We start from the raw sequence: 15,935 nt of genomic DNA, 5'->3' as shown, positions 1-15,935 counted from the left end.
CGCTGGCTGACCAGCACCGAGGAGACATCACCATCAGTGGCAATGACTGATGGCTTCATTGTGAATGAGCCTCAAAGACCAAAGTCTCTGGTTCATTCAGGATTTACTGTTAAGAATGAAATGGCTGATAATAGGTTTTTCCCCTTTTTATGACAACAAAACAGGTTGTGTTAAGATGTTAAAACACCAAACTGAAACCTTTTACAAGGAATCATGTCTACATTAACCACAATGCTTGTAGTCAGAATGCAAACAAAAAACATACTCTGATAATATATGCATTGTCCTTGAAACTGATTGGTCCACACCAGAGACCGCTTTCTTTTGGGCCTCGTCTCAAACGGTGTTAGACCGGTGTTAGACCGTTTGAGACGAGGCTCAAAAGAAAGCTGTCTCTGGTGTGGACCAATCAGTTTCAAGGACAATGCATATATTATCAGAATATTTTTTTTCTTTGCATTCTGAACCACAAGCATTGTGGTTAAAGCAGACATGATTCCTTGTGAAAGGTTTCAGTTTACTCTTTCGTAGAAAGTCTCGTAGAAATAAATTAAATGAAATAATAATAGAATACGACGTTTCGATTGCAACACAAGCAACCATCATCAGGTACAAATGAATGAGAAAACAAACATAAACTTGGAAATATAATGCAATACAACACAGAGAGTCGGCCAACACAACAGTCAACACCCCACCTGGTTGATTACGTTCTTCCAAAGATTGCTAAACTTGAGAGAGAGACAAAACATAGACACGGAGACACAACAACAACCGCTATTCACCACTAAGTGGCGGTGACGTCACCACGAGCTTGTGCCAGGCTATGTGCACCTTGAGGCCATGTGAAGTGTCGAACGCCCGCTGGCAGAAGGTCACGGGGCAGAGTCAGCAGGTGTCACAGGTCAACTGACTGAGACGACTTGCTGATGCACCACCTGTGCCCCCTACTGTGCTAACTTGCTGTGCTTTAGCCACCCGGCGCTCTGCTCATTGTTGTGAGCATCGCTCCTCCGCCCTCCGTTGTTGTTGGAGGGCGACTTCCTCCAACTGCTCAGGAGCTTCCTTCACGAGCCTCCTCCACAGAGGCCGATCTTGACACCGCTGGTACCAGTCATCAGCAAGTCCACTCAGCTCCACATCCTCCTGTACCACATCAATCCATCTTTTCTCTAGCCCGTGCCGCGCCACAAGCCACTCCTCAGCGTGCCTAGCAAGGCGATGTTGAATAATCCTTGCCAGTACCTTTCCCGGCACACTGAGAAGTGAGATGCCCCTGTAGTTATTACAGTCTGTGCGGTCCCCCTTCTCAAAGAGGGCGACCACCAGGGCATCCTTCGAGTCCTGCGGAACCCGTCCAGTGGTCCAGACTGTTGTTATGATGTCATATAGGGCAGTCTGTGCACAAACGCCACCCTCCCTCGGCATTTCGCTTGGGAGATCATCTCAGCCCGGTGCCCTTCCTGGTCTCAGACTCTGGATCGCCTTCAGTACTTCCTCAACAGATGGCACCTCAGCCAGCCACTCACAGGGGGTGACTTCTTCCTCCAATAATTGAGGCACCGAAGCCTCGGCAGGGTCATCCTCACTTTGTCCCACGTTGTTATCCAGGCTGAGGGATGTCATCTCCCCCAGGACCTCACAGAAATGCTCAGCAAATCTGCAAACCTGTTCCTGGGGGTCGGAGATTGGATCACCGGTTCTTTCCCCTAATTATGGTAATAGGTGTGGCGCTGCAGGTTACTTTTTTGATGGAATTAAAGAGTGATTTGTGATCGTGGGCTATTGAGGCAGACTCCATCTCCTCAGCAATCCGCGACCACCACGCATCCTTGCAGTGCCACACAGCTCTCCGAACCTCCGAGCGTAGGCTGCGGTTAGCCTCCTCATTCTCTGATGTGGGATGCTGTAGCCAATGACAGTGGGCCTGTCGCTTTTTCTCAACCAGCTCGAACACCGCCTCCATCAGCCAGGGTCTATGGGGAGGGCTGGACTGTGTACCCAAAGCAGGCATTGCAGCTGCATGAGCCAGAGTCCTAAACCTCGCCCATTTCCCCTCGACATCAGGAGGAGTGGGGGACAATTCCAACCCCAGCCACAAGCGATGATTAGATTCTCGCTTGCAACTTTCATCAGCCAACTGAGACCATGCCACTAAGGGTTTGAATGGGGTCCTTGGTGTACACCCACCACTGGAGTGGAAGAATGGCAGGCGCATCTTACAGATGACAAGTCGATGGTCAGTGGGCAGATCACCTCAACGGTAGGTCCTGGGGTCAAGGACATGGGCCCGCATCCGCTGTTCCTTCACTATGTAGTCCAGCAGATGTTCTTGCTTGAACTCGGCATGCATCCATGATGTTGTGTGGATGCGCCGATGCCGGAACAGCATGTTGGTAATTACAAGCCCATGGGCTGCACAAAAATCTAGCAGCCTCCTGCCGTTGTTATTGAGCTGATCTAGCCCATGCCTTCCAATCACTCCAGACCAGTTGCCAGCATCATGACCAACTCGGGCATTGAAGTCACCCAACAAGATGACTCTCTCCCGAGGGGTCACTTTAGCTAGCACCTGTGACAGGAGGTCATAGAAGGCATCCGACTCATCAGCTTTGCCTGCATTCCTCCACGGATGTTCGTCTTCAGTAGGGGCATAAGTAACCACGACCATCACTCTTCGCCTCTGGTTGATGGGAAGGCGAGCTCAAAGTAGCCTGGGGCTTACAGCCTTCCACAACTCACCGCCATGCTCCCACACCCCCTTCATTATTGGGTTCAGAAGAAGAGCCACTCCCTGTTGTTTGGCAGTCTGCTGCCCCGAGTAGAGGACTGGCCACCCCTCACGGTGGCAGGAGGCAGAGTCGGTCCACCGCACCTCTTGAATACCACAGAGATCCAGGCGGTACCGGTCCAGATCTCGACAGAGGAGTGGCAGTCTCTCCTCTGCAATGAGCGTTCTAAAATTCCACGTGGCCACACGTAGTGTTTTTTTGCTGTTTCTGGAGGAGCCCCAAGGGTAAGGATTCAGTCTCCTGGCTCTGCCAAATGGAGTTTGGCCAGGAGACGTCATAGACGCCTGTCCCCCCCGGGGCCTCCGGCACAAGCTTATTATTTAAAAATTTCCGTCGTGGTTTAGCGGTAATTAATTGAAGGTGGAGGGGTTACCAGCCCCTCACACCCGTCCAGAGCCCCCTTTTGGCCGCTGTGGTGGTTACAAACGCCATGAGGGGAAAGGCCAATCGGAACTGGTCCTCCACCCACAGCACTGCCCACGACAGCGTTGCCCGTCCGGCACCACGAGGAAGTAGGGGGTTGTTTTTCCGGACACACAGACAGACACACAAGCAGAGAGAGACTCACACAGAGATAAACAGAGAGAGACACACACATAGGCACACAGAAAGACAACGTCTCTGTGTCGAGGGCTTAAATAAAGAGAGAGAGAGAGGGGGAGGGGAAGAATAAGAGAGAGGGGGGTTGGGGCAGAGGGAGAGTTGTGTGGAATTCCGGCCCATAGCGGACGGACGAGCTGGACACTGGACTTCTAAACAAACAAGTACGGAGCGTTGTGTGGGATTCCTGCCCATAGCGGCCGGAGGAGAGAAGGGACTTATAAACAAGCACGGAACAAGCACGGTAGAAAGGAAATTTAGTGAAAGTAGGAAGTGTTATGCAATGCAACACAGAGAGTCGGTTAGCATTATATTTCTAAGTTTACTAGGTTTGTTTTCTCATTCATTTGTACCTGATGATGGTTGCTTGTGTTGTAACCGAAACGTCGTATTCTATTATTATTTAATTAAATTTCCTTCTACGTGACTTTACCGAAAGAACGAAAGAGTAATTCCTGCAGTCACGAAAGCCTCGAATCTAGGTTTCAGTTTGGTATTTCAACATCTCAACACCTGTTTTGTTGCCAGAAAAAAGGGTAAAACATATTATCGTATTTTGGTACTGGCAAAGGAGGTCCCATAACGAAACGGCTGTCGGTGTGAGGTCAGTCGCGTCACGAGCGTGGGGCACGCAGGGGGTGCCTCGCCCCCCCCCCCGGTGACCACATCTACGAGTTGAGCCCCCCCCCTTGACAACCACCATGAGATATGTTTTTAAAACAGTCAAAAAAAACAACAACAAGACTTATTTAAAACGCGGTTCGAATTTATTTGCATTCAAATGCTTTCATTTACGTCCCACGTTTTACGTAAATTCAATGAGAGCAGTGACGTGATATTGCAAAAGAGGCACTGCCGAACTGTGGTGGCTGCATTTTGCGTCGATGGAGCGCCGCTACGGCATTAAATGTTCGAGACCATGAGTGCTAACGATGTGATGAGGCAAGAGGAGCCGCGATATACGAGAGCCTCTAGGTGTGATCGCGCGAGACAAATCAAATATTGGGGCCCCACCTGACCGATTGCCGCACCGCCCCGAGTTGATCGTGTAGTTACGCCACTGTGTGGGATGAAGGAACCAGCATCATGCTATAATAATGGGGGTTTTCCCCTTTTTTCTGGCAACAAAACTGAAACCTTCTTACCAGGATTCACGTCTGCATTAACCACAATACCTGCAGTCAAAATGCAACACAAAAAACATACTATGATAATATATTGGCATTGTCCTTGAAACTGATTGGTCCACACCAAGGGACGGCTTTCTTTTGAGCCTCGACCCAATTGGTGCTCGACCAGATGACGCCAAAAGGCTGAACTTCTTTCAGAAAAAAGGGGAAAACCCCTATTGTTATATTTTAGTACTGGCAAAAGAGGTCTAATGACAGCATCATGCTGTTTCTAAATCAAGTACAAATCTTGGACTCGGTGAACATGAGGGAGGCCAGACCAGACTCAAATGCCAATTACCACTGCTGTGTGTACATGGCCTGAAAGCCCAACCCAGAGATTGCCACATGCTGCAATCTCGCAGAATGAGAATTCATTTTCGGTCCCGCACACACCCCTGGCACCGGGCTGGACTTCCCATTTGTAGACTTAAAATGAAATGACGACCTGCTGCAGGATCTATGTGTGTATGTATGTATGTATGCTGAACTTCTTTCACACCGTACGCAGCCAGCCGTGCTAATGTAACCTGGCAAGAAGAGCAGAACCAATTACGACCATCATAGCGCTCAAAAGGGCAGGGAAGGCAGAAAGGTGGTAAATTTGAGGCTGCAATTTGCAAGAGAATTCGTCTAAGCTAGAGGAGAGAATGAGAGTTTTAATGTTTAAATTATGGCCTAGTAACCCCCCACGACCCGCATGTCATGGGGAGGGCTTCGTTCGATAGTGAGTCCTCACCCGTGGCTCTAATGACAGTGCACATTATGGTCTGAAAATATGGATCTCTTCACTGAGTTGCTGGTGGCTCGTGGCTTTAATCTAGCACTGTGGAGGCAGTAAGGGTTAGTGGATCACACACACACACATCCGTGAAACTCCCAAACCCGCTAGGATACAAGGTAGCCATATCCTGGCTTGCCAGTGTGTGATGATAGTACATTAAGTGGAAACATTTCCATTATTACATATGCACCGGGCATTGAGCGTTGCCCTCCCCCGCACGCATGGGGTTTCTCCCAAGATTATACTTTCCACCCACGTGTACAGACCACTCACTAATGGAGTCGACCGAATACCCCAGCATAGGGCCACAGAGCTTGGGCAATTTGTTGGCGCTGGGTTTCTGCTTGCTGCTTGTTGCCTTCCCCTCTTGTCCGTGGTTTCCCCACGCCGACCTGTACTTTATTTTATTTTACAGAGCTCCACAAGGTGGCAGCAGTGCCCGCGGGAGGCATGCACACGTACCGCTGGGCGGTACCCCAGGGCGCCGGCCCCACCCAGGCGGATGAGCCTTGCATCACCTACCTGTACACCAGCTCGGTCGACCACGTACGGGATGGCCACTCGGGCCTGGTCGGACCGCTGCTCATCTGCCGCAACGGCTCCCTGGACCAGCACGGCGACCAGGTCCTTATCTAGGGTTCTATGTGACTCGGCGATACCTTTAGGATACATTGCCGTACGATATGCTATAAATTAAACAGTTTTTTTATTTGACCAGGTAAGGCCCACTGAGCTATCTAGCTCTTTTCAGAAGCTACCTGGCCACAAATGATAGCTCAGCGAAGTGGCTTATCACGTGCAAATTTATGGCAGCCAAAGGCTTGAAACGCATGGTGATTCTAAATGTGGAGGGGAAAACCAGAGGACCCCAAGAAAAATCCATACGACCACGGGGAGAACATGTAAACTCCAAATATAAAAGTGTCAGAGTCGAGATCGAACCCACTACCTCCTGTATAGCAGGCAGGAGGTAGTGGGTTAAGTAGTTAGCATCTCACCACCATGGCGCCCTCTAAGATCCAAGATACCCGTATCATCCATTTTCTAAACGTCATCAAATCGCAATAAATAAATAAAATACCTAAATAGAAATAAGCACATTTGTAATGGGTTGCAGTTTTTGATAGATTCAGAGACACGAGAAACCTCGTACCAGCGGGTATGTCAGAAAAAAAACAGCCCTATCTATATTTTGTCCAAGCTCTGTGGTCCTGCATTGAGATGTTTGGCCAAATCCACTCATGAGTGTCTTACACGGGGAAAGACACCGGAGTACCCCGAGAAAAGTCTCGCGTGCGAGGGGGGTAACGCTCAGTGCCCCTGCAGATGAAAATGAACTCACCTATATTGCCAAACTCTCACACGCCAGGAGAGGGTAACCTCGCAGCCCATCGGTTTTTGGGAGTTTCACGACGTTTGTCCGAATCCACCAACCCTGGCTGCCTCCACAGTGCTGGGTTACAGGCCATGCGCATAGCCACCAGTGACCGGCTTGATTACTGTTGTTCACACCATTGCTTCGAAATGTTTTACTTCCCGACGAGGTATTTACGAAATAACAAGCTCGGCAATGGACGTTGCAGATCGATAGCTATTATCAGTTCATGAAAGTACCTTGTAGCATGTTCATCGGAGTAATTGGCAGCGTGGCAGGGACAGCCTGTTCACCTGTAACGCTGCATCTTGTTTTCAGAAACGAGGCTTGGATATAACACGATGAATCAATCCAGATTTGAAGTTTTCGTGACTGCAGGGATCCATACTCTTTGGTTCTTTCGGTAAAGTCACGTAGGTGGAAAATAAATTAAATCACGACGTTTCGGGCGCAACACAAGCGTCCGTCATCAGGTGGGACAACCACAGCAAGAAAACATTTGCTGAAGTGGGCAGCAAATTGTTTCTTTCTGTGGTTGTCCCACCTGATGACGGACGCTTGTGTTGCGCCCGAAACGTCGTGATTTAATTTATTTTATTTTATACCAGCACGATGAATGTATTGGGAAACACATTTTGTATAACGTGGATGCGAATTGGATATAACGCGATAGAGTGACTAGAACTACGTCACACGAGTAGGAATACGCGGTTATACTGCTGTCTCGGTGTAGCGTCACACTAGGCGGGATGCTGCTGGATACTTCTGGATGCTACCCAAGCCCCTCAGTCTTTGTTCAGTCTTCGTACGTATCTCACGTGTTATCGCGGACTGTGCTTTACTCTATGTTATATATTACTTATAATAACGAGATTTTTCCATAGTGCGGTGTTCTTCAGGAACGCAACTTCTGCGTTATAGGAGAACTATATACCACAACAACAGACAAGCACACAAAACACATTAACGGTGGGAAATACAATTACGAAGCTATGGCAAACTTTCGATTTAAAGCTTTCGTGACTGCGGGGATTCATATTCTTGGTTCTTTCGGTAAAGTCACGTAGAAGGGAAACAATAAAATAATACAAAAAAAAACTATAAAATTCTCACGATGTTTCGATCGCAACACAAGCAATCTGATGATGATTTTTTATTATTATTTCCCTTCTACATGACTTTACCGAATGAAGCAAGACTATGGCAAACTGTTACGTAAACCTTTCTTTCTTCCTTCCGATATCAGGAAGCCACTGGGAGCTGTGCACTTTTAAATCTAGATTGAAAATGTATTTCTTTAGAATTGTTTTTTGTGTTTAGTTTGTTGCCCTTTACCGCGCCTCCGATTAGCGCGGTTGGCTACGTACGGTGCACAAGAAGTTCTACATACATACATACATTGTATGTTTTAGATTTTTCTTTCCAAAATTTTCTCTTATATTTGATGAATATGCACAGCAACCCAGAATTGGACTTGAATATTTCTCGGGGTCATTCAGCGGTGGTGTTTCCACTTACAATGAACACATTTTAAAAATGTGATCCTTGATTCAAACGTCACATCAAATCACATACCACAAAGCAGGATATCATGAACGCATCATCATAATTCACATGAATCCGTTATTCTCACGCCTGAAGTTATTTTACACCTGAAAATACAGGGTGCCATAGGTGGCGAGATGTTAACTCTCTCGCCTTTTATGCAGGAGGTCGTGGGTTCAACCCAGACCCTGACGCCTGTATATTTGGAGTTTGCGTATCTCTCTCCCCATGGTCGCATGGATTTTTCTATGAGTTTTCCGTTTTTTTTCCCTCCACATTTAGAAACGTGCTTTTAGAGTATTTGGATGCTGTAAATTTCCACATAATAAGCCACTTCATTGAGCTATCGTTTGAGACCAGGTCGCTTCTGAAAAAAGAGCTACGTAGCTCAGTGGGCCTTCCCTGGTAAAATAAAAATATAAGTTGTAATTGTGGTATATAAAGCTAGGACACATGCGACAAAATTGATGCTTCAGCGACAGGCGACCACTTCTTCACATGTCCCTGGCGATCATCGCCCGTTAATGATAGGTCAATGTCTCTACAGAGTGGCACGGACGAGGAGGTGTTCCTGCTCTTTGACGTCGTGAACGAGGGCCTGAGCTGGTACCTGCCGTGGAATAAGCAGCGGAACAATGTGACTGCACCCGACGATGACTCCAGCTTCCGAGAGGCAAACCTCCGCCACAGTAAGCAAGGCGACGTAACATTCGGGAACGAGGGATAGATGCGTGGGCGCGCATGCACGGCCAATTGTGTCAGCCCGCCGTCGAACGAAGCCCTCCACGTGCCGTGCGGGTCGTGGGGTTATTGGGCCAAACTTTAAATATGAAGACCCTCGTTCTCTCCTCTAGCTTGGACGAATTATCCCGCCAATTGCAGCCTCACAGTTGCCACCTCTCTGCCCTCCCGCTCCCATCCCTCCCCCTTCCCCTTGTGTGAGTACCTCCCCACTTTGTACAGCATGCAGAGTTGCCTGCTCCATCATAGAGGTTTTTGGATTATATCGGGTAAATTTACGCAATCTAATCCAAAAACCTCTATTATGGATAATATTGGTCGCAAAAGCCTACGTGTTAAATAGAGTTGCCTGCTGGAGCATTTGGACACTTTATCAACTTGAATCGTATTGAATCGATGTCAATGACCACAGTGGCTGTTGGGATAAATGACTTTGTCGCAACCACAGTTGTCTGTTAAAAGAAAAGCTGGATTTGAATGTCACTGTAATCAACCATGCTCAATACACTGCTGGCTGAAGGCCTCCCCCCGCTGCAAATGCCTATCACAGTCCTGTGGTTTAATAATCCACCTATCCAATGCACATGTGGTGCCAGCGTCTCTCATAAAAGGAAGGCAGTATTTATATTTCGCAAAGATAAATCACTGCCATTGTATACTTAGCTCTTTCGGTAAAGTCACGTTGAAGGGAAACAATAAAATAATAAAATATATATAAAACAATAAAATTCTCACGACGTTTCGACCATGATGATGACCGTTTGTGTTATGGTCGAAACGTCGTGAGAATTTAATTGTTTATATATATTATTATTTTGTTGTTTCTCTTCAACGTGACTTTACCGAAAGAGCTAAGAATATGAATTACTGCAGTCACGAAAGCTTTAAATCAAAATTTGACTGCCATTGTGTTTGGTCCATTGGTAATAATTAGGGTGTTTTAGTCATGTAACAAATACATTCTACTCTCCATGTGTGTATGACAAAAGTACATCACATTATTCTATTCTCCTTCATAAACAATGTCCACCGTTCACCAGCATTCAATGTAGATTGTCACGTTTCAGAGTCATGCCTGTTATATCTGTGCAGCAGAAATTCTGCCCTGAACTGAAAACAGAGGTTATATGGTTAGTTTGATATATTTTGGTCATTGCTTCACCCGTGTTGCACCGGTCATCCACCATGCTGAGTGCACATAGCCTGGCACAAGCACCGTGGTCATGTCACTGCCACTTAGTGGCGAATGGCGATTGTTGCCGTTGAGTTAATATCCTCTCTAATAGTGACATAAATGTGGCATGAGTGGAATATCTCATTTTTCGCACTTGTTAGGAATAAAACAAATGCACATTATGTTCTGTAATTATTCCATTTTCATTTTTCTTGAGAAAAAAAAAATCCGTGACAATAACATCACTTTCGCCCATTAGCTTCCCATCTCCAGCTACATGAAATGATAAAGTTATATTATTTACGTGACGAGCATAGGTATGACCAACACAGCATACTGATGTCAATATATCGACCACAGGGTGTTCATCATTATTATTATCATTATTATTTCAGAAATTACATGTTAAAGTCCTTTCGCCTCTGGCCAATGAACAGATAACCTTCGATTGCGGAGTTTTGCAGTCATATGAAGGGAAACCGTTCCTGGGTTTAGGCCCTGACCCATTGTGCGTTGACGCGTGCCTCCCTGGAAGCCATCAACGGGTTTATGTTTGGGAACCTGCCTGGCCTGGAGGTGTGCGTGGGCAAGCGCGTCTCGTGGCACGTGCTGGCCGTGGGCTCTCAGGCTGACCTGCACACGGCCTACTTCACGGGACAGACGCTGCTCTTTGACCTCCGCCGTGTGGACACCATCGCCCTCTTCCCTCACCTCTCCTACACTGCCCTCATGCTCACCGACACCACAGGTGAGGTCTCATGTAGTCGCTCTCTCTATACCCAGTCGCGAATCGTGATCTTCTTCGTCATTTCCCTGTAGTTGGTCCCTTTCTACTGCCACCCCCATCAAGTCACGAAGCAGCATCTTTCATTTTCTGCCCCTTGGCCTCTTTACCAACATCCATCCTCCCGCAATCCCCTACGTCGACTTTTCACTTTGTCTTTTGGCTTTTCAGGATTGTTTTCATCACGCTGTCCCCTCCTCAAACCGACTTCCCCACTGCCTCTTTCTTTCCATCCTTCCGACTGATTCAGATACCGGGAGAAAATGATACGCTCTGTGTGTTCGCAATAAAACGGGCGTTGGGGCGGTTGCATATCTTCATTGGTGTTCCTCCACAAGTCATGGACATTCCACATTTCTGTAACTAAACTAAACAGTTTTTTTTATTTTAACAGGTAAGGGCCACTGAGCTATGTAGCTCTTTTTCAGAAGTGACCTGGCCACAAATGATTGCTCAAAGAAGTGGCTTAGCCATTGGAAATGTAAAGCAGCCAAGTACTCTAAAGGCACGTTTCTAAATGTGGAGGGACACACCGTAGGACCTGGAGACAAATTCAAGCGACCACAGGGAGAGAGAACACGCAAACTCAAATATACAAGCGTCAGGGTCGGGATCGAACCCACACCTTCCTGTATACCAAGGGAGGAAGTTAAAATCTCGCCACCATAACAAGGGACCAGTGTATTCATAAGGCAGCCACTGTTGACTTACTACAAATTGGTACTTACTTTATTAACTCCAGAAGAATTGACAGAATCGACCCCTTCTGAGCCAGACACTTTACCACAGATGTACCTTTATAAAGTGATCCAGTTATATAGGGTCAGCATGCTGTAATTTACAACACTTTTGACTCACGACAAATTGCTTCTTACAGTATTTTAATGTTACAGGAGGTAAAGTATGAACATTATAATCTAAAATGCAGGTATTGTTTCATTTGCCTTGTTATTCTGCCTCAGATGTTTCAACAATGGCGTTTGCCCACATCTGCAGCAAGCCCAGCCTGCAGAGTAACAGCTAGCAGTGGGCTTGTGATGGTTGATATTTAGTAACATCATTATTTCCGACTCCAGGCCATTTTGTAGTTTTGGTGTAGAGTATGTGGTTTTACATTGTTCGTAAAATTCACAACATTGTTTGACATCGCATATCTCACCACGGTGGCGAAATGTTAACTACATCGCCTGATGTACAGGAGGTCATGGGTTTTTTCCCGACCGTGACGCCTGTGTATTTGGAGTTTGCGTGTTCTCCTCGCGGTCGCGTGGATTATTTCTCCGGTTCCTCCGGTTTTTCCATCCGGTTTTAAAAACATGCTTTTAGAGTATTTGGCTGCTAGAAATTTCCACGTGATAAGCCACTTCTTTGAGCTATCATTTGTGGTCAGGTGGCTTCTGCAAAAAAAAGTTATATAGATCAGTGTGCCTTACTTGTTAAAATAAAAAAAATAGTTTAGGTTTTAGTTTATTTCTGAATTCCTGTTAAAAGGCACGGTGTGCTTTCTCGCAGGTGGATTTGAATTAATGTGCCGGACAAATGAGCACTTTAACGAAGGCATGAGAGCCAAGTTTAGAGTATCAGAATGCGGGATGCCACCTGGACCGGTGTTTGTTCCGCAAAGGGAGCGAACATACTATCTGGCAATCCGTGAGGAGGTCTGGGACTACGCTCCCAACCGCAGCTGGGAAATGAAAATGCACAACACCACCAATCCAGCACTCAGGTAAGAACCCGTGTATACATTCTAGATTTAAAGCTTTCGTGACTGCAAGGATCCGTACTCTTTGGTTCTATTCGGTAAAGTCACGTAGGTAAAAAAATAAAACAACAAAAATCACGACGTTTCGGCCACAACACAAGTGGCCTTCATCAGGTGAAGGGACCAGACTGTCTAGAGGACAGCGCTGGAGTGAACACAGCCACGCTTGGCTGTGTTCACTTGTGTTGTGGCCGAAACGTCGTGATTTTTGTTGTTTTATTTTGTACCTACGTGACTTTACCGTGTCTACATCACAAGCGCATTGACAATTCCAACCCCTTACCGATTAAATTGTCGGGGTTCCGTGATCGAAATTCGATTCAGGAATTAAGTAAATAGTTGTTTTACATTGTGGCGAATGCACCTCCGATTAGCACGATTGGCTACGTACGGCGCGAAAGAAGTTCAACATACGTGTACATGCATTGCAGTAGCCACTGGCGGCTGTGGGGGTCATGTGAATGCGTTGCATGCATCAAGCACGAGTCAACAACGCAGCGTGTTGTAGGGCGCGATTCTCTCTGGGGCAGGAAGTTTGAGGGTGAGAGACGACGATGTTGTCAACGACTCAGCACGGCTCCTGGTGTGGTTGGACACTGAAGCACGTGGCCGCTGTGTGGGGTCCTGGGATGGAAATTCCCGAGTCAGCGCCCCCCCCTCTCTCTCACGTTCGAGGTGGTCTGATAAGTCCCTCCAGTCTGTGATACCGTCAGTCGATATTTGCACTCAGTTTCAGTTTTCAGTTGATTTATTTTGGTATAGCCCTGTGAGCCATTCGGCTTTTGAATCGGGTGCAACCGCAACAAACATAAAAACAAAAACACGAACAAGAAAAACATCTTAAAGTGACTATGTGACTGTGCAAACAGAAAACCATGAAAAAAAACAACAAAATATTCCTGAAAAAGCGCCGTACACCAACGCTGTGTGCAAAAAAATCCCAGTGGGATGCAAGTCAAAACAACAACAACATATTATTTTATTGTTTCCCTTCTACGTGACTTTACCGAAAGAACCAAGAATATGAATCCCTGCAGTCACGAAAGCTTTAAATAAAAAACAACAACAACAACAACCACAATAAAACTTAGATTAAGGCCATCAGTCTAACTCCGTACTACAACAAAACAAACATGTCCAAACTAAAAAACTCTTCGAAATCACCAAAAAATAAAGCCATAATTGCAATGTAACAGTGATCATAGGGACTGTGACCGAAATTTTTACAATAAACTACATAAATAACATGTAACACCAAACCCTAGAGCCATAGCTGGCTGCATTAGTTACTCCACAACAACAGAAGCATCAGTCGGAGTATCAAATTTTTCAATACTCCATTAAGATCAGCACGCTAAATAAAAATACAGATAATACTTTGCAGCGTCATCCGGAGCGAAACATTTTATTTCATTTTACCCCAATGAATAGCAGTGGCAGCTAGGGGTGTACAACTCCTCTAGAGCAGTTTTGAGAGAAGATCTCATTGGTAGCGATTCAAGTTGCAGTTTATTGGCAATAGCATTCCAGACCCTGGGGGCATCAATAGCAAAGGCCCTTCCTCCAGTTTTTGTACGGCAATAGGGAATGTGAAGCTGGTAAATGAGCGAATACCTGAGGTCAAATTTGTTCTTTGAAACAGAGAGGAGATCCAGCAGGTAGTCTGCGGATTTTTTTTGTAAGTACATCGTGAATAAATAAGATCTGGTGCACAAGCCGTCGAACTAAGAGATGTTAAGTTTGACCCAATGTAGAGATCACAGTGGTGAGTCCTATGTGGGCAGTTCAATGCAAATCTTAAGGCCGAGTGATAGATGGAATCAAGCTTCTTCAGTACAGTACTTGGGGCTGATTTATACACGATGTCACATTAGTCAAGTAGAGGCAGTATGGTAGCTTTTATCAATTCCAAACGAAACATTTGGGGGAAGCAGTGCTTGTGTCGATACAGAAAACCAATTTTATTTTTTGTCTTTTTACCAATATAATCAATGTGATCTTCAAAATTCAGTTTTGAATCCAGGATGACCCCAAGATACTTATAGATCTTGACTTGCTCTATTTGATAATTATTTAAGGAATGTAATTGTTGAACAATAACTTCCTGCTTTAGTCCTGGTGAGAAGCATAGCACCTTGGTTTTGGAGGTATTCAGGACTAGTTTAAGAGCAACTAGCTGATGTTGTAGTTTGTTGAAATCACCCTGGAGCTTAGCAATCACGTCATCTGGAGAGTGGCCAGCAGTAATCAGTATCGTGTCATCTGCAAAAAGATTTACCCTGGAATGATCCAGGTCAGTGACCAAGTCATTGACATAAAGAGAGAATAAAAGGGGGCCGAGGATGGAACCCTGTGGAACCCCTTTATCATACTCAAATCACGCCGCCACTATTCTGGAATCTCATCCAGATCCGGAAGAATGCTGGTGGACGGAGTGGAACAACTCACATTTCCAGAATAAACACCCATATATCGCACCCCCTGGCATTGACATTCCTCCTCCTGGAAGACACCGGTGGTGCAACCATCAACCTCATGAGAACATCTCATTTATCATAGGGAAATTATAGACAAGCCGCTGTGCAATTGTGGCCACACAACCCAAACTCAGGACCATATGAGCAAACCACTGTGGTCTGTACTGCTTCGACGGAGGAGAAATAACGAAACTACACAAGCCCTCTCCTGAATCCCTCTAGTCGTGGCTAGCAGACGCCAACATTGGCATTTGGCTCCTGAACATATTGCCATACACAAGAAAAGATGAGTACTCAGTCTTTTCCTGAGTAGAAAGACAAGAGAGCCCCTGTACCCAGGTGACACTGCCTGTGGTGAGGCAATGTCTGCTGTGTATGGGAGGGCGCCGTGGTGGCTATGAGATGTTAACGTCCTCGCCTGATATGCGGGAGGTCGTGGGTTCGATCCCGACCCTGACGCCTATGTGTTTTGCATGTCTCTCTCCCCGTGGTCACGTGGATTTTTATCCGGGTCTGTCCGGTTTTTCCCTCCGCATTTAGAAGCATTCGTTTAGAATATTTGACCGTTATAAAATTACACATGATGAGCCACTTCGTAGAGCTAGAATTTGTGGCCAGGTCGCTTCTGATAAAGAGATACATAGATCAGTAGGCCTTACCTGTTAAAATAAAAATAGCATACTTTGCTTGCATTTTCTTTATTTACAATATTGTATCAATTGCATGAAGCGT

The 15,935-nt window shown here is 46.1% G+C and overlaps 1 protein-coding gene across 1 annotated transcript in view; it reads left to right on the top strand.

Moving 5' to 3' along the window:
* The window catches only part of LOC116945432 (ceruloplasmin-like), a 68,242-nt gene that overhangs the window by 13,220 nt on the left and 39,087 nt on the right, over positions 1-15,935 (top strand). Inside the window, exons 10-13 of the mRNA XM_076069272.1 lie at positions 5,657-5,969; positions 8,813-8,954; positions 10,716-10,928; positions 12,477-12,690. Of these exons, the coding sequence (XP_075925387.1) occupies positions 5,657-5,969; positions 8,813-8,954; positions 10,716-10,928; positions 12,477-12,690 (882 nt within the window). The remainder of the gene's footprint in view (positions 1-5,656; positions 5,970-8,812; positions 8,955-10,715; positions 10,929-12,476; positions 12,691-15,935) is intronic.

The sequence above is a fragment of the Petromyzon marinus genome, chromosome 24, assembly GCF_048934315.1.
Source record: "Petromyzon marinus isolate PM22_M1 ecotype Great Lakes invasive population chromosome 24, UKy_Petmar_22M1.pri1.0, whole genome shotgun sequence".
In the NCBI taxonomy this organism is placed as follows: domain Eukaryota; kingdom Metazoa; phylum Chordata; class Hyperoartia; order Petromyzontiformes; family Petromyzontidae; genus Petromyzon; species Petromyzon marinus.
Note: the sequence above shows the minus strand (reverse complement) of the source record. Positions and strands in the feature narration are given on the sequence as shown.